The sequence below is a fragment of the Grus americana genome, chromosome 11, assembly GCF_028858705.1.
Source record: "Grus americana isolate bGruAme1 chromosome 11, bGruAme1.mat, whole genome shotgun sequence".
NCBI lineage: Eukaryota > Metazoa > Chordata > Aves > Gruiformes > Gruidae > Grus > Grus americana.
Genome location: NC_072862.1, coordinates 14650712 through 14669896, shown reverse-complemented (window position 1 = coordinate 14669896; position 19185 = coordinate 14650712). Strand labels below are relative to the sequence as shown.

General features: G+C 37.3%; 1 protein-coding gene across 7 annotated transcripts in view; it reads right to left on the bottom strand.

Moving 5' to 3' along the window:
* TASOR (transcription activation suppressor) overlaps window positions 1-19185 on the bottom strand; it is a 32468-nt gene that overhangs the window by 3392 nt on the left and 9891 nt on the right. For 3 of the 7 annotated variants that reach the window (XR_008578767.1, XM_054837774.1, XM_054837778.1), the window contains exons 5-18: window positions 18032-18123; window positions 17523-17681; window positions 16087-16214; window positions 15384-15415; window positions 14580-14685; window positions 14051-14154; window positions 13836-13939; window positions 13548-13620; window positions 13329-13403; window positions 11027-11743; window positions 8809-9251; window positions 6205-6349; window positions 1298-2241; window positions 440-562 (exon numbers count right to left, since the gene is read on the bottom strand). Coding sequence is in view for 6 of the 7 variants with exons in the window: in XM_054837774.1 (XP_054693749.1) it covers window positions 440-562; window positions 1298-2241; window positions 6205-6349; window positions 8809-9251; window positions 11027-11743; window positions 13329-13403; window positions 13548-13620; window positions 13836-13939; window positions 14051-14154; window positions 14580-14685; window positions 15384-15415; window positions 16087-16214; window positions 17523-17681; window positions 18032-18123 (3245 nt within the window). In the remaining variant the exon portion in view is untranslated. The remainder of the gene's footprint in view (window positions 1-439; window positions 563-1297; window positions 2242-6204; window positions 6350-8808; window positions 9252-11026; window positions 11744-13328; window positions 13404-13547; window positions 13621-13835; window positions 13940-14050; window positions 14155-14579; window positions 14686-15383; window positions 15416-16086; window positions 16215-17522; window positions 17682-18031; window positions 18124-19185) is intronic. The other 4 variants (XM_054837776.1, XM_054837779.1, XM_054837777.1 and 1 more) reach the window with 3 other exon arrangements.

Here is a 19185-nt window from a genome sequence, read left to right as displayed (position 1 = left end):
TCTTGCCTGGGAGGTGCTCTCTCAGAAATGTTACAGGAATGAGACAATGGAAGTTGAGCACTTAGAATAATTTCACTTTCTGTCCAGCGCAGCTTCATAAAACACAGCTATGAGGGGTACCTAAGGGAATCCAGCAGCTGCCTTCACTTGCCAGTAGAGCATCACTGAAGCAGAACCACTCGGGCCTCTGTACACCTTTACAACTACTAAGAATAACTCTGCATTAGCACATATGTGGAGGTGGAAGAAGTTACAGGTATATGATGTGACAAGACTAGGTATTTACCACAACCGTCTTTGTTTCCTCAAATGGCAAATGAGCACAGGACCTTGTTTAAATGCTGTGTTGTTAAGAGAAAGTAGCCTTACTCAAAGTGAGCTCATCTCGCTATGTTTTAACAGTAGCTTTCTATAGTACACATTTACGTATCTGAAATACCTTATGGATGAGGTTGGCGATGTCTTCGTTTTGGATAATTATCAACAGTTTATCTAAAGCAGCTCTTCTTTTAAGGAACTGTTCCGGATGGCACTCTGTATTACCTAACTTTGTAAGGTACTCCTAACATCACAGAAAGAGAAGATGATGAAGTGAATAGGTAGTTCGGCCAAAACAATCCCCACACAATGACCACATTAAGTAACTTTTCCACCCAAATGAATCTCCGACAGACTGGTTTCCTTGTCTTTCTGATACATTCATCGGAAGGAGGCAGGAACACAGAAATAGGCTGTTGCAGCAAGTCAGTCATTCCTACAGAATTGCACATAAATGGCCAACTGACAGTCTATCAAAACTGCACAAGTTTTCAAGTAAAGCCAGAAGTTTTTATTCTTTTACTTTCAACTTTCATCTTCTACATTTAAATACAGAAGACCGGTAATCCGCAAGAGTTACCTGTACCATTTCCTGGAGGGGAAGGGAAAATAAAACCCTAACCCACACGCATTGACTTTCCACATATTCTCTCTCAGATGGTAAGCTATTGCAGTTTTGCCCTTGATATCTTTTTTCCGTAAGGCTGCCCCCAGCAGTATCTTCAGAAAGAACCAAACTACAGCCTGTTCTGCTTTCCAACTATAAGAAAGTCTCTTATGTAAAAGCTAAATATAAACAAGACTACCTCAGAAGCTCAAAGAAGAAACAGGACAGGACAGCCTACTTTCATAATTCACTCTTTTTTGAAACAAGTTTCAGACTACCTTATGTTTGCAAGTCCAGTTTTACACATTCTGATTTGAAAGGCACTCTGTTCTATTTTAACACTACAGAGAGGTTGAACTAGAACATATTTACCTTAATTTCTTTGCAAAGAATGCTTTCCTCCTCTTCATGAATATAAAATTTCACAGTGTTTTTCTGCACATCTTTAATAATTTTGACCAAACTGTTAAATACTTCAGGTTTTAACTGGCTTATAAAATCAGAAAGGGCTGGTTGGGTTGAAATGTTTAAGTTCTCTGGGGATTTCTGTGTCTTTTCTGGTGGCTCCCTCAGATCACCACTGCAAGAGGATTGATCCAATGTCAACATATCCTCTGTTTTTGCATTCACGAGATCTATTTCCTCCTTCACTAAGGGTAAGCTTGATGAATGTTGCTCATTAGAATCCAGATCTTCCACCACGTTATTACACAATGGCTCTGATAACAATGATGCGTCAGAGTCCCTGCAAACAGGTAACGTGTCGGGTGGAGGATTCAGTGTAGCATTAGTAACCACTTCTGCCGATTCGGGGCTGGAATAAATGGGTGGAGTATGCCTAATGCACGAAGAGGACAAAATAACACTATTCAACTTCTCACTCAGTGACTCTATATATTCTTGGACAGAAATCTCTGATGCCCGTAAACAGATGTACTCAGAAAGTCTCATTATCCTCTCTCGGGCAGAGGAGACTGGTGTGGACACACCACTAACATAAGCAATATTCTTTTGTTGCAAAATTTCTTGAATCTTTCTTGTAAAGAGATTATATTCTTCTAATAATATAGTCTCTATTATTGCACTAATGGAATGCTTAGTTGTAAAAGGGTGATCTGCTAGCCCACACTCATCTTCAAGTTTCTCCACTTGTCTTGTACAAAGTCCATCTTCTGCTGTCCCCTTTTGTGTGTCTGAAAATGGAGAGTATGGAAACTGATAATCAGAACTTCTCTGTCTATGTATTACCCGGGGGTCATTAGGAAAGGCATCCTTTGGCGGTAAATACACCAGTGGCTCTTCTGGTGATTTCAGACCTATATAGGAAGAGTTAATCACCATCATCTCATGTTGAAAGTCATAACACAACTGATATATTAAAACCTCCACAACACAGTTTTAAACCAGCATTACTGTTGTGCGTCCCCCCGCCAGTCAACTTAAATCCAAAGACTCAAGTGTACAGAGCACAAAAAGTTTCACAGGGCCTAAGATGGCAGAACAATAAAGCCAGAGTTTGCCCAAAAAGCAGAACACAAGTAATCTTCCCAGAGATAACACCTGATTAAGCATAGCAAGAACTGCCATAATTACCAAAAAAAAAAATCAAAGTAAAAATCAAGCAGAGTGACAAATTATTCAAATATTTTCATTTGCTACTAGTTTACAATCCTCAGACTTTCAAAAGCTTATTTTAGCCACACATTATCTTGTGGAGTTAAGACTGCGAATTGCAAGCTTCATGTCTGACCTCGCAATTGAGAACAGAAGGTTTTTTGCTTAAAAAGGTTGGACTTAAGTCTTATGGTAATTATTGATACACAGAATCAGTTATGCTGCAAGGAGTGCTGAAAGCCTCTCATAATCCAAACCTCAGATCGTTTCTGCAGCACTCAGTTTCTTCACCATCCACATTCAAAACTATGGTTTTGTTTTTAAACCAAATTTGACACTTTGTTGCAGTTACTGATATGTATACACAGACATTTCAGATACACAGAGGTATTTCAGTATATACCTGTTCTGTAAATACTTCAAAGGAGGTTTCTTTGTTGGTTTTGTTTGAGAGCTTTGGGTTTGGGATTTTGTTTGTTTAAGTGTTGTATTATTGTCAAAGCTAATCCAGAAATCTGTTTTTCTGCTTACAACTAACAGAAGCAATAACCAAAATAGTATAGACAGTTTCTAAAAGTTACTGTTCTTTTGGAATGTGGTCACTTTTGTAAAATTTCAACTCCTAAGGTTACTGAAAAAAAAAAATACAATCCACTCATCCTGATTTGATGCAAAGTTTCTGTAACAATTGTATTAGGAAAAAAGATTTATATGATTAAGAACTGATTAGGTTATTCTTCAAAGGTTTTTCCAGAAAGAAAGAAACTTTGTTTTAAAAAACAAAAGCCTTTCTTTTTACTAAAGATTTTTATTAAAAAACATTAAGCAGAATTTAAACAGAAAGATATACTGCTGAATATGAAACCCAAAATATTTTCTAACGTGTAAAAAAACAGAATTAAAAAAATAAAGTAAAAGGATGATTTAAACTAAAGTTACCCTTATTTAAATAGAATTCTCTGAAGGTGGCATCCTTCATAGATCTACACCTTTGGGTCACAAGTCTTCACAAAAAACAAATGCATGAGCAAGGAGTGAAATTCAAATAAACAAACATTCAACAACTATTAAAGCATGTTTTATGATTTCAAACGTACTCTTTGTTGGTAACACTTTGTAACTGGATATATCAAAGAAACCAAAGAGAGAACTGCCTGAAAGCAATCTTAGAAAGAACAGTTGTTTAAGAGCTGCTGAAGTAGTTATCCTTGGAGATTAAGAGTCAAATTCTTCACTGCTTAAGAGAGGTCCTTCTACAGTGACTCCAGAAAGAGGATTCTTGGGTAGATTTTGAAATCAGAAATTCAAACACCACCTGAAAAAGCCTAGAACATACTGTTTCTTCATATCCAAGATGACTTGTCATCAAAAGCCATCACTTAAGAATGTCTATTAATGTATTAATCTTTTCTTACAAGAGAAGGAAGAATAAGCAAGAGCAAACACCATGTTTGCGCTTAATGTCTAAAACCAAAGAAAAGTCTCAAATTGAAACCAGAACTGAGTTACGATGGGTTTGTTAAAGCACACATGTGCCCAAGGTAGCTTTCAAAACTAAGACTCACATTTGCTTACCATTGTCTGAAGTTGAGATTATGTAATCATGAAGAAACGAACAAGAACATGATACAGAAGCAGATCAGATGAAGACCTATGAACAACTGTCTCCAACACTTTCTGACGTTGTCAGGTAAGAAGCAAGACAAACCTCCCACTCCTCAAGTCACAAACTATGAAGAGTTAAGTTCTTAAAGTAAATTTAGCTGAACATGATCCCCGTGTCAAAAGTAAAATATATTTTTGTTTAAAAAGAAAAAACATTATATTGCTAATTTGCCTTCCTGCAATTGTAAAAAAGAAAGATTGATGCTCTCTGAATTCCTTTCTACAGCTACCTTGTTACAAAAATGAGAGACATGGAGAAACCATCAGATTTAGAAAGCAGTTTCAGAAAAGAACAAAGCTTCCTTTAAATTTGTATTACTGAATTGATCTTAATTCCCTAGAATAAAATTTCAAAGCCCTCTAGAAGATACTATACAGGAAGATATGCCCACTAAAAGTCGCATGCCAGTAGCCCAAAACATTAGAGGCTCCTTTGACTCTTGATGTACTTCAATAAAATGAGTCCACTTGCTGAATAGCGTATTACTGATCTAACTTTCTGATGAAAATTCAATACCGGGTGAGAATACAAGCTGCTCAGTAGTTCAGACCATAATGACATACACAAACCATCCCACCTACTCTTCTCACTTGTTTACCTCCATGTTTGTACAGCTGATCCTCTTGAACTCTTCCTGCCCCTCCTGAGGGACAGCAACAGTTAGCATTTGTAGAGTTTCTCAGTATTTATATAGCCCCCTTTACATGACCATATTGCAGAGCTAGTCAATACTTATTGCAGCAAGAGCTAATTTGAAGAACTGACCTCACAGGAACTCAAGAAATCCAGTGATGCTCAAGACAATCTCTTTCATCTCCAGAGAACGGCACTTCTCCCTCTCACAACACTTCCGAGAGTTTTTTTTCCTAATACGATTTGTAGTCTCACAGATGACTGTGCAATGCGTCAGTCAATTGACAAACCTTGAACTCCCACATTCAGCAACTATGATGTATTACAGTTCTTAGATGCTTAATCATCCATTTAACTAGTTATCTCAGCAACCATATCCTTGTCTATATGCACAGCATCCACTTCCTCCAGGAGTAAAAGAAAGAAAGTCCTATCCAAACAACTTCACAGTCTCCATGCTCTGTAACTTAGCACACTTTCAGAACAGATTTTTGATGTTTGGCCCTTAAAGAAAGTGTGGAAAATGTTATCCAGAACTACCCTGTCATTTTGTTGAAAGGCCTATGGATACTGTGAAGGGAAACCTGTTTCGCCTGCCCTCCTCCCTTCTCAGCCAAACAAAAAAGAGCTGCTGAACTACACGACCGGATGGATATCAGAAGTTTCAAGAGACAGATTCCAGCACTCCTGGAACATGATCAGAAATCAGTAAGTTTCTACTCAGAGAACGCAGTTAAATTCTATCTGCATTTACTCATACAATGACTTGATTTGTAGCCTTGAATTTAGAGCTCTTAAATGACTATTCCTACAGCCCAGTTTCCACATCCTTCAGATCCATGCTTTTATGCTCTTCCAAGACTTGACACTGTTGACTCATCGAGAAGTAGAACAAGCTTCTGTAAGATTATTTAAGATTTAAATGTTCAGATAAGGACAAAGACTGAAGCACTAATCATTGCACCAAGCTCTTCTGCTGGAAGTAGTAGTACTTACTATAAGGAGAACACATTATTCATTACTTTTCTGGATTACTATTTACAATTATCTACCCATCCAATCTTTTGGCAGAACCTAGCAACTTCAAACACTGAATTCAAAACAGTGATGTACCTCACCAGATAAATACTCAAGCATTCACATTTCTAATTATGTCAGTATGTACCCAAAGCAATATTCTCCACCAGGACCTGTTTTTAACCCAGCAGATTTCTGTTTTAATCAAATATCAGAAGCAACTGCATAGGCTATATATATGCTTGTGTACCAATATCTGACCCAAGGATGGGATCTATGAAAGATACAAACCTTTGGAACATGTTTTCATTCACTATTTGTAGCAACATAAGAGTTAAACCCATCTTACCTGTAATTGGAATAAGTTTCCAGTGTATTCCAACTTCTCCTGTATTAGTTGAGTTGGAATGTTGCCTGCGATAAACAGGTTCTATAGGTGTACTAGGACAGGGACTGTAGTCTTCAAAACTACTTACACTTCCAGTGCTTGCTTCCTAAAAAACAACAAAAATTCTCAGCTCAGAATTTTTTTTTTTTGGTAGCTATTAAGCTTTTACATTCTGAACAGCTGATGGTAAGAACGCACCTGAGTTCACCAGCATATTGGCAATTTTGCTGTCAATCAAGTCAAGTCAAACATGGAAATGTTTACATGAGGTACTTAAATACTTAATTGACCTGTTTGATAATTTCTGAGACAAATGTCTTTGCTGATGGTCTATCATTAAGTAAATAAGGCAGTCCTGAGCACATGCCTTAGAGTACAGAAGCTGGGTGGGGCAGGGAGGAAAGAAGGCAGAGAGAGGAAAAAAATTAGGAAAACTGCCTGCTGCTTAGCCTTTTTCAGACTGTTGTCTTGACAGCTGACTAAAGCCATGAGATGTTGCCACTACTGAGGAACTGCCTGCAAACTAGCATTAAGCCCTGGAACAATCCAATTTCATCTCACATTCCAGATGGTTAGAAGCAAAACAGCACTGAGGTTACAGGTACAACAAACTCTTTCCTGCTCCATGACTTGGAAACTGGGCTTTGTGTAGAAGTATCAGTAACAGAGATCATAGACCAACCACTCTGTAGAGCCATGTGATGGAGCAAGCAGCTGGGGCACTCTGAACCCTAAGCACAAGAGCCTTCTTCAAAGGGCGTTCTGCAAGTTACAGGCTGTCATGAAAACTATGTATGGAACACAGACACCACTGCACCAAGAGGGCACGTAAAGAGAGCTAGGCGTGTGTTTAAGTGCTCAGAATTTTTCAACTTTGCTCCCGCCAAAACTAAATAAAGCCAATTCCCCAACCATCTTCAATATCCATAGAGTATTTAAGATCTTCCCACTATGCACATTTCTTAATGCTTTCTCACTCAGACACTGCTAGAGGGACAGAAACAAGCCCATCATCTTTTCCACAGTACCAGATCGAAAGATGAGGATTGTGGGATCCTTGCTTGTGCATGAAAGTGAGGGGCGTTTTCCTGCCCTATAAAATGCCTGCTACTATTAAGTAAGAGAGAGAATACACTTTGAAGAGGCTGGACCAAGACCAATTCCCAAAACTGGAGCAGTACAATTAGAGCAAAAGGATGCTTGATGATTGTAAAGCAGTACGAATCACTTTACTAACCCTGAGGTATTGTTGCTAGAAAAGGTCACTAGCTCACACGCAGAAACAGTCAGCTGCGATAAGCTGATGCCATTGGGGTTTTTTGTTTGTTTTTAAGATAATAGTCCAGAACCCATAAAGCATATTTCATTTCCAAAGACAATCAACTTAGTTTTGCCAATCTGTTCTATCAAGACAAGACAGTCAGCTATCATTAAAAGGAAACAGCTCTCATTCTGCTTCTCTACACTAGCTATCAATCACCTGTGGATAAACATTCTTGTTTAAGATACCTCCAACCAAATCTAAATATCAAATACAGATTGCAATGTGACTTCTTTCACTTTCTTACTTATGACAAGAAAGCAACAGGCTGAAAAATGTCTTGAAATTATACAGCCTACAACTGATATATTTGGTTTTGCTTTGCATTTGGGAGGAGAAGAGGGAAGGATTCTGGCTGCATACACTTTGAAAGAGATTGTCTCAACTTGGATCTGGGAGAAGCCTGGTGAAAAAAGGCTTGTTTCTGTGCCTGAGATGGAACTTCATAATCATGACAAGCTGTCATATCCCAACCACTTATCAGCTCTATAAGGTTAAAGACTAAGTAGTACACAATCATTCATGGCCTCACCTGCAACCATTGCTAAGACAGAGTTCATATGGAACAGCAACTATCGCCTTAAAACCTACTTTCGGGAAGAGTAAGAGCTAGACAGTAATATGATGAGGAACTCTCAACTCTATCCTCACTGTGTTTCAGGTTCGGCAAGCCCCAACAACCTAGCCAGACCAAGAATCACCCATGAAGGAGGAGGAAGATGGAAAGCAGGACGCAAACTGTTACAGGAACACTACACTTATTTCATGCAACAACTTCACAGATTGCTGAAAAATCCCACCACCATAAGCAAGGTGACAGCCAGAACAGAGTATATTTTTTCTACAAGAGACAAAAGACAAATGCAAGGCTTTGGTCTCAGCAAACAAGAAAAACTACCCTCATATACAGCACTAAGCAACAGAATGACAGCAGTTTTGCTGCCTATTGCTGGAGCATCTACATATGACACTTAACGTAAAGCTAGCGAGGAAGACCGACCATGGCTGCTTTCCATCCTTCAGGTATTCTTAATTAAAATTTTATTACAGAAAGAGTAGACATAAAGAACCTGGAATACACAACTTAGAGTTAAGAAAATTTCAGTATATGCTCCCACCAAACAGAAAAGCTTCTTATCTATGTTTACCTATGTAAAGAAATAGAATGTTTTTTTATTCAGTCTCATATTTATGAAAATAGTACATTTATTATCATCATCTACCTACATGGCAGTTTCACTTACTTTTAAACGTAGCGTGTGTTCAAGGCCTACTTCATTAGCTGAAAGTCGTAGATCAACATCAACAGGGTAGGGTAAACATGCTGCATCAGTTTCCAGTATCACTGGGCTCTGTGGGTCCTTGAAGTTAACATTTTCAGCCTGAGCAGTATTAGGAAGCTCATGATCATCTTTGTCCTGTGCTGGAATGGATTCATATTCATATTTTTGTCTCATATCCTCTTCAATTTCATCAGTGCTTAGTCCTAAGGCTTGATTTACAGACCGTGCCAACGATGAATCCAAGCGTCCTGCACTAGCTAGCGTTTCTAAAAGCAGTTTAATGAGGCCATGTGTGTCAGTAACACCAGGGCTGGATACATCTTGCTGCCTCAAGTCAGTATCATGTCCACCAAGACCAGTATTAACTGAGAAAACAGAGTGTGGCGAATCCGAGGTTCTGCCCCCTTAGAAAAGGGGGAAGAGGGGAAAAGTAATCCATTACTAAGTTTAAAAAAAAAAAAAAAAAAAAAAAGCAAAACCAGCACGCACACACCCCAAACAACTGCCACATACCCACAGTCTTACTCTTTAACATCAATTCATACAGTACATTTATTTTCTTAACAAAAAATATTAAACAGGTAGATATTGATAAAAGGGCAGTTTCTAAAGCTAATAGTCTCTCCCAGATAAATAATTACATTTTTTAGGTCACTTAATACCACACTATTTTATGTTTTAATAGAAGTCACATACTACGATCTATGCATTTTATGGAAACCTTGTAAAATTCTCCATCGCTTGCCAAGAGAAAAAGATTAGTTTGAGCAAAATATTTACTTCTCTCCACCCTATCACTGTTGTTCCAGAAGCTGATAAGTATCTTAATACTTAATGTCAGAAGTTATCTTAGACTAAGCACAATCCTAAAACTTTACCATGTGTATTTATAGTAAATGTAACTTTAGAACAGAATTATTGTTCTTCTACTCATCTCCCTAGATGAGTAAATACCATAGGTATTTATTCTGCTTGGGAAGAGACCAGCCAAGGAACTACTTTACGTATCTGATGAACCCCTAACTCATTTATCATATATGGAAATATGGAACTGTTTAAGTGCTGTTTGACTAATAAAAATCTAATCACGTTTATAGATACATAAGCTCAGAATATTTTAGGTAAGATTTTTTGCAAGACAAACAAATTACTTTTAGGGCTGTAGAAAAACATGGATATCAAACCATAAATAGATGTTGCTGTTTCAGTACCCATTAAGGAGTTCAGTCAAAATTTAGTTTTAAACAGATACTGTTCTGATTACAGCCAGGTAGAAATGCATTAACATATTTTACATTAATAATCAATGTAAAAAGACCCTGAAGGTTCACAGACTTCCAAGCAGGAATGCCAAGATCTAGCATGTAGCCTGCCCTCTGTCTCTTCCATTCACACATGCCAGTATCTTTTGTCCGTCTGAAAAGGGAAACTTATTCCTAAGATCAGCCACTTCATCTTCCAAAGCGATTCATGTACACGAGAATGACTGGTGCTTGATGTAAACCCCCCTCTTCTTTGTGCCACCCTTCTCCCCAGTTTTCCCCCTGCTGAAGGAGGCCTATATCATTGCCCTGAGAAAAGGGTCAGGGAAACAGAAATCAAAGGGGGGTTTTTGGCAGATCTTCATTAAGTATCAGATAACACCTGTGATAATTATTTGACGTTTCGACGTACATAATTTCATGTACAGAATAATTCACCCTTAATACTACGAAGTTGTTTCCCCTGTCCCACTACACACATTACTGGCTATTTCAAAACTTAACTGTGCTCATGCTTAGAAGTTTAAATCTCCCCTTCAAGCTAAACCATACAGAATTACACAAATGCCTAAAATCAAACTCTGCAAAAGACATTACGATATCACGTCTGCTTAGTACTCTATATTAGAAAAATCTCTGGACAGTTCCACAGCTAAGCAACCTGTTTGGGAGTCTGCCTTCTTTCCAAAGAGGGAGAACAAAAGAAGCTTCCATGACAACTTGTCTCCTAGAAAGAGGCAACCTACATAAAAATAAACTTCATTTCTATTGATAGATCTCAGACAAATATTTAAATGAACTACCATGCATTAAAATATCCACAGTATGCAAAAAATATTCAATCTTAAAAGATTAAAAGTTAAGTGTGCTTTGAATTACAATATTTAAAGAGGATCTCTCAACAAAGACTTTCTTACCTTCATACTGACAACTATTCTCTGAAGATTCACTCATTTTTAAGTATTTCCGCAAACTTTCAGACTGTTTTTCCAGCTTCCTTTTCAGACCACTTTTATGTCTAGGGTCTTCAGAATCAGAATCTCCACCTACATTTTTTTTCCTACACTGGATTAAGTTAATAAGTTCTTTAAGTCTATCGGGATCATAATCTCCAGAATGAGGCAGTTTTTGCTTGGCAGCAGTGGCTTCATATTGTGCACAGTTTCTTTTCCTGCTTTTTGCATTGGCAAAATCAGAGTCGTCTTCTGTGGCTTCGTAATCTGAGATGGGACTGAACTGTTGAAGTTTCCGATTTCCCTCCATCAATTCCTTAGCTCTAGAAACAGGTAGTTGATATGCCTCACAACCAAAAATATAGTTTTGCAAGGAGCTGTCAATATGAGATTTATTTTTTGGAGCAGAATAAAGAAATTTTTTGTCATCCAACCGTGATTCATACCGATACAATACAAATTCTCTATATTTTCCAGAGCCACTACAGCATCTTTTCAAATACTCATTTATATACTTTTCCACAACAGCATTGAAATCTGCAGTAGCGTCTTTACGAGACTGGATTAAAGCAAAATGTAGAGACTGAATAAACTTTGTGAATTCTGGAATGATTTCCTGATTTTCGTGCAATACCATGGTAGTTGAATTTTTCTGTGTTCCAAATGGAACACTTTTGTGTGCTGCCATAGGAGAAAAGGGAATTCACAATTAAAATCAAATCATAATGCTATAAATAAATGATGACTAGTTAGCAATATTCTGTATTATACATATTTGGTGAAACACAGTTTGGAATGACTGTGGAGAAATGACCCAAAAGCCAGGAAAGAATTTTTTTTTGTGAAGTAATCAGCTTTAAAGTCTACTTAAATGTCAACCTACTCATAGTCATGATGAATTGCTCATTTTCATAATTTTGTGGTAACCTGTATCCTAGATACACCTATCATTGCCATTTGAGCCTCTTTACTGACCCTTCTAGAAGAAGGCCACTTCAAAGACATACTAAGGTTTACTGAGCAGCACCCTAACAGCTCCCTTGAAGAGTAGAGGAAGCATTACTCCTTCCTATGCAATCCCGACACATTCATTATGCTGCTTCTAAACTCACTGGACCCTTATAAAATGATTCAGCTTAGTAACCCCAGCAGAAACCTACAGAGTTTTTTTTCCAGTCCTTTGCAAAGCAATACAACTCCCTAAATCGAAGGGCTGCAACAGAGCATGTGCCAACCTTGAAACAGCAGCTCAAGGAAGCTCTAAGTTATAACATTCTTTTATTTTATTTATTCACACTCTTCCCCCCTTCCAATCACAGACTGAAACTTTTCTCCATTCAACCATCTAAGCACCTCTGAAGTCTCAAACCACTGATTAACCATGTGTTTGACAGAAACTGGAGCTCACAAATCTCTGAAATGTCACAGCAGCAAGAACTGGAGTATTTTTAAGGAACTGGCATGCACACACTTTAAATGTGTTATTTTATATCGTATCTCCTCTTACCCAATCTATAATTGACTGAATGTTCACAATTGTTACTTAAATAAAAAAATGTAATGGGGTTATTAAAATAAGAAATACAGAGGCAAGAATCTATGAAGCTGCCAAGACTTAGGACGAGAACTTCTTTGTAAAAGGGAAATGCCTGGAAAGAGCTATGTTTTGACAATATCACTTCTAACTCACAGCAGGCCAAAAAGGACTGCACTCTGCTGCTAGCACTACTTATGGCAAATTTCAGCTGCAAAAGATTAAAGTCTCATCCCAAAGCTTTAAAGTTCTACTAAAGTCAAGTCCTTTCAATCATTTTTTACTACCTGAGTGTATCGATATTTTCTTTGCTCGTTTACTCAGTTTTTGGTGCATATTCCAATGCAAAAAAAAGGAGATAGTTACAGGTACATTAAAGACTTTCAGATGTTTTGTCCTTAATGATATGATGATTAAAGAAAACCTTCAAACCTCTGAAGTGCAATGTTATTACTAACACATAGATCTCTTGGAATACCGATGCTCAGTTCTACTAGAATATACTATCAAGGTGTTTGAACAAAATTTTAATTTCTAAAACAACTGAACAACTGAACCTAAAACACGTAGTGTGATAATTACTTTTGTGAAGAAAATGCTTTTTGAACATCATCACCATAACCAATGCAAACTGTTATTCCTAGTTTACACAGACAGGCTATAACACTACAAAGTCTTCAACAGAATAAACTACATTTAAATAAGCACGTACTCAACAGTGAACAAACTTACTTAAGCTCATTATACCTCTAGGTTCTGGAAACAGAAACAATGCATGTAGTACGCGGGGCCGTCCAGTTTGGTGGTCTAGAACACAAGAAAATAAGATCAGTTGAGAAGTTGTACGCTATGCTTCAAAAGTATTCAAAAACTCAACTCCCTTTAAAAACAAACAAACAAACAAACCCAAAACCAACTCAAAAACAACAAACCCCAAAAAAGTATGCATACCATAAGGGGACATCATTTGCCAAGGAGAAAGAAGAAAAAGAAATCCTCTGTCCAGAAGTGGTTTCACAAGAACCTGTTTTCAAGCAAAAACCATTTCAAACAATCAAAGACATTTACTCACTATGAATAACTCTTACTGTCTGCAAGGTAAATTCCATCATGGATAGAGAAGTGCCCTGATACAATACTTAAGAATATGCCAACTAAGGAATTCCAGCGAGATCATGGATCCTGTAGTACACCTCAATTACTAGTTAGTAATATTATTTTTAGAAACAGGAAACTCACAAGTTTCTCTTTCTCCAGTTTTTGAAGTAAACCCTCCAAGTGACTACCAGAACGGGACTTCTCCACAACTTCATAAAGGCTACAGTACATGCCGTTCTTCAACACTGACGTGATACAAGGGTAGAAAGAGAAGGAAAGAAAAACAGAAACAAAATTGTAATTCAGAAAACTTTTTAAAATTCTGAATTTTAAAAAATTAAGCTAGAACTAATTACCTTCTCTTGCTCCTAGGTAAGTTTCTTTATAGAACAACGCTGGTGACATTTTTTTCTTCAATTGATCCATGCTCACAACTTTGTCAACCTCAAGCTTCTCAGGACTGGAGATGAAGGGTGGGGAGAGGGAGGAAAAAAAAAATAAAGATGTCTTTCCCCCCCCCCACCCCATAGTCCTACCCTCATTGACCAAATAAGAACTATCAAATACACACTCTTAAAAATCAGTTCCTTGGACTATCTGGTGAGCCAGTGTTTATTCCTGCAAAGGAGCATGTGTCACTTCAAAGGAAAAAAAAAAAAACCCAAAACAAACCAACCAACCAGATATGCTGACAGAGTTGCGTGCATGAACTAAAAGCAGCTCTGGACACGCATGACTCAAGAGTCTAGTTTGACACATTTAAAGTGTCTTGTCAATGTGTATTTTAAATTTTCATCTGAATATATCCAAGCTTCACCAGTCTCTACTAGAAAGAGATTTAACACAACCATATTTTAAACTTACTCTTTAAACGGTAATACTCACAGCTTGCATGGAAGGAAAGGACGTGCTGCTGATTTCAAGGAAGCATGGCATAAAAGTTTGCCTTTATTCCAAAGCTGCCCTCTCCATAATGTATAGTTAGATTTATCTAAATTAAGATGGAGAAAGAAAGACTAAGTGAAACCACTTGCTAGGTGGGACTGAAACAAAATGGCAGTAAAGAGGCTGCTGAATCTCCACCAAAAGCAGTTTGGGGAAAATTTCATACTATTACCAGACCAGACAGTAATAATTTAAACAGTAAGTTAAAAGGTAACAGAAAGGGTGTTTACAATCCTATCGTGTTTTGACCTGCTCTGAGCAGAGTAAAGGAGGTTGGTATGTTACCTGTACCTGTCTATATAAGCATGCCCTTGATGCCAACATCTATGGAATGATATCCTCTTTCCTTACCTTAGCTGTCAACCACTTTCATACATATTAATATTTTGCTTGAATGTGGTTCAAAAGAAAAGTAGGACAGAGGATCATATTATTTGAAGTGCCATTGAAGAGCAGATTTGGGAACAGAAAATAAGTTCTTACTATGCTATAAGTAGAAGGGAGGGGGAAAAAACATGTTTGATTTTGTTCAGTTCTGGTAAAAGAAGATACACATTAAGGGGTCTATTCAATCATCCAGTATGAGGAAGAAATGCCTGCAATCAGTACGGTACAGGATAAAACTCAGGTATGCATAACTAAGCAATCATTCCAGTTAAAAATAAGTAAAACTACATAGGGAAAAAAAGTCCAAAACTTTCCATGTCTGTATTGTAAAAGCAATAAACTTTAAATCATTCTTACCTGAACTTCTATCTGTGTTGAAGCTGTTTGATCTAACAAAAAGACAAGACATAATGACTAGGTTGAGACAGAAACTTCTGACTACTAAATTTTACGTTAAGGATATTTTATCAGTCTAACAAAATAGCAACACTGATAATTCGCTCTCTAACCTCAAGCTATCACTGCTGCAGCATCTTGTGCTATTTTAAGTATCTTGATAACTATTTTTAGCATTATATAGTACAGTCTCCACATCTGGATGCCTTCCTATCAGCAAAGGTATCATATTGTACCTGCAATCCACTACCCATTCAGAGATACTCTCTCCACAAGCAGTAAGATGAAACTAGTGAAGAATTCAGTGACAAAGTACACAGAACATTTTTTTTTAGAATACCAAGCAAGATAATGCTGTGAACATTTTTATGTCTGTGAATTTCCTCAGTTAAGCAGTAAAAATCACTTTATACAGGGAATCCACCTCAGCAGAAGGTGAGTAGGTGAAAAGAGCAGCAGAACTGCTTCCTACAGGGGCCAGCTGGCTGCATAAAACCAATTCTGTTGCATCTTGCTTTGCATTAGAAGTATTTATTATGCTAAGTCCCTGTGACATGTTTATTAATTTCAGCACTGTTCACCTAAATCAATTCTAAGCTATTGCCAAGAGCTATGAATTCTTCATGCTGCATGCAGTCTTTCCAAAACTCATTTCCTAGCTTACCTTGATGAGGGCGAAAATTTTGGTACTTGCATCACTTCATCTTTGTAAGTAAACGAAACCACAGCATAAGGACAAACATGTCTTGGTCTTCGCCTTATCTCATCAAAGCCATATTCGTAAAAATAGTACTAGAAAAAGAAGTGAACACAATGTTCAATTAAAAGTCTGGTAAACCATATTTTGCAAATATACTAACAATCCATCACCTTCCTTCACTGAAAGGTGTACTCTGATTCACAGGAATAGCTTAAAAAAAATATACCTCATGAGTAGTTAATTTAAATAAAGAGTTTGTTTGAAACTGAATTATGCCAAACATTAACTGGTGTATAAGGCAAGTTATAAATTACTATAATAAATTACATTCACGTTCCTTTGACCAACAGCCTATTTCTTCAAAAGCTGATACCTAAAATAAGGAAGCTTTTAAATGCCATTCTGATATATACTTTATAATATTAAGGTAATTTTTTCACCTCCTTCTCCCTCCTTTATCAAACACTCACAGGATGGACACTACTTCACGAGTTAAACAAGAATGAAAGAATAATTTTGCAACATTTATTTGAAAGTATATTCTTGATGAGGTAAGGGACAATTAACAAAACCAAAAAAATTTCACTGAGGAAAGTAAATATTACTATGAGTTCTGGAGTCCATCCTTAGTTCAGTCACAAAATTCTCATGTTAAAGAAAAATGTTAATTAGGCAAGTTTGTAATTAGAAATGAAACATACATTCATTTTCTAGCCATCTGACCCAGTGCCCAGCTCTGATTTAGAGAAGTCAAAAGAAGTTCTAATACTGAAGAGAATGCTTTCAAGTAAGTATCCTGCAATCTACGGACTTGATGGAATAATCTGACTGCAACAGATTACTGCAGTAACAGAGATGGAACAGCTGGAGGAACAGAGATGCCTGGAACTGATTCCATTCTCTCCTCCCTCACCATCTACAAACCTGAGAGTTTGGTAAGGTAAACAAAGTGGGGGGGGGGGGAAAGCAAGGGGAAAAAAAAAAAAAGCTATTCCCTCCTAGCCAATGTTTTCCCCTTTAGGGGTCTGTCTTAAAGCCCACTAGCCAGTTCTACTTTTACACTTCAAACTCCACATTTTATCTCCTCTCCTCCCCAGCCTACATTCCAGTCCCCATGTACATTCCTAGCTATTTCCTATTCCACCTACATCCTACTCTGAAGGAGATCCCCATCAGGTCCAGGTATATATAAGGGAACAACAGGAGGGGCTGACATGTAGTTCTGTAATTTCTAATACAGGTATCTGTGAGCTACTGCTAAACGCACCCCAGACTGCAGTTTTACAGGGCATGCTCAGTATTTGTTATATCTTCAGTGATTTTATCTCCATCATTTCAAAAGTTCTGTTCATAAAGTTCTTATACAACAAGAAGTTAATGCATGCTCAACTTTCCTCTACCTGGGTAAGCTCGTAGGCTCGATAAGCCAACAAGGAGGTGACTTTATTCGCATTCTTTGAAACATGACACTCATGCTTTGGTGTTGGATCTAACACACTCTTTACTGTTGATTCCATTGCTTTCATACCGATGTGGTCATATATGCTTTTCATTTTTCCCTGTAATAAAGCAGAAGAATTGTAACCATAAGCTTTTTCCTGAAAACTGGAAAATTGCTTCAAGTACCAAAGTAAGAGCAGGGAAATGAAAACAGGCCATTAAAAAAGCCATTTATAGAAGTACATTATTTTCATACTTCCAAAGAAAACAAGACATTTTCACCTTTTGTAAAAATTTATTATGCTTTATTTAAGCTCAGTGTCAACACTGGATTTTAAACCTGTTAGGGTTCTAGTTTCTCTATAAGCAGATAATTGTGTAAATGGAAGTTCAATAAATTAGGTGAAAATCATCTTTATTTTATCAGTAAGCAATATAATCCTTCAAGAATAAACAAGATAAAATTTACCTTTATTATTTTAAAAACAATCACATCTCCTGTTGCTCCACTTTCTAGAGGATTAGGCTGCAATAAATCAGCATACCTGGAGATATATACACCTGAGAGGAGTATTAAAAAACCCATATATTATGCTGAATGTTAATACGGTATTAGAAGTTTAAGAAGCACTACATGGGATTAAAGTTCAATGTATACCAAACAATAAAGATACAACAATCTTTCTGCAATATGATCAGAGAAAGGTGTAAGGGCATGTTCGCAATTTGCGACTTCAAGACAGCAGGATAACTGTTTACTTGCACCAACTGCAGTATGAAGCAGAGCAGGGACGCTAGCTCAGTCTGAAAGGAGCACACCCAGATTACTGAAAGCATTGTGACCAAGAGGACAAGCCCTGCCCAAAGGCTATACAGATACTGCTTTCAGGTGGCTATTTAAACAGCTGAGGTCCTTCTGTACAATGTCCCATTGCACAATGTGGAGATAAGCAGTGAAGGTATGATTGAGAAATAAGGCAGGAAAACGCTGGCATCCTCAGCAATCTTTCATCCTACACTGTTGACAAAAATTTACTGGTTTGGAATCATGAATTGACACTCAAATAGAAAGGTAAAATAATTTCTTCCTTTTCAACACTTCAACCATAATTTCAGAGATTTGAGGCCTCAAACATACACTGTCACTTGTTGGTCTAGCTGACTACCTCAGATCAAATAAGTGTAAATTAAGTCAGGTACTCAGAGGAGCATCCATTTTGCTTAGGTTCCTCTCATTCCAACTCTGTATTTAACTGCTTGGATAAATCGGTCCAAAACCTTTATTGGCTAAAACAGTAAAAAGTTATATGCTCATATACCTTTGTTCTCCCCACCCTTGTATCTGTTCTGCCTTCAACACTCATACTGGAATCTCTGTATCATGTTACTCTTATAAAGGTGACAAAATTATTTCTCAATTTTCTATTTGAAAAGTTTTGCAAAAGGAACTTTGCATCCTGCACTTTTAAATCTCTTAACACCTCATGACTCTTCCAAGTCTTCAATTTCTCTATGCTCTTCTTGGATTTGTGGATTTCAGAACTTCAGTTCTACCTACTGATAGCTGAGCTACCATTTCCAATAGGTATTTCTGACTGCATTTACATAGATGTATGTACTAAC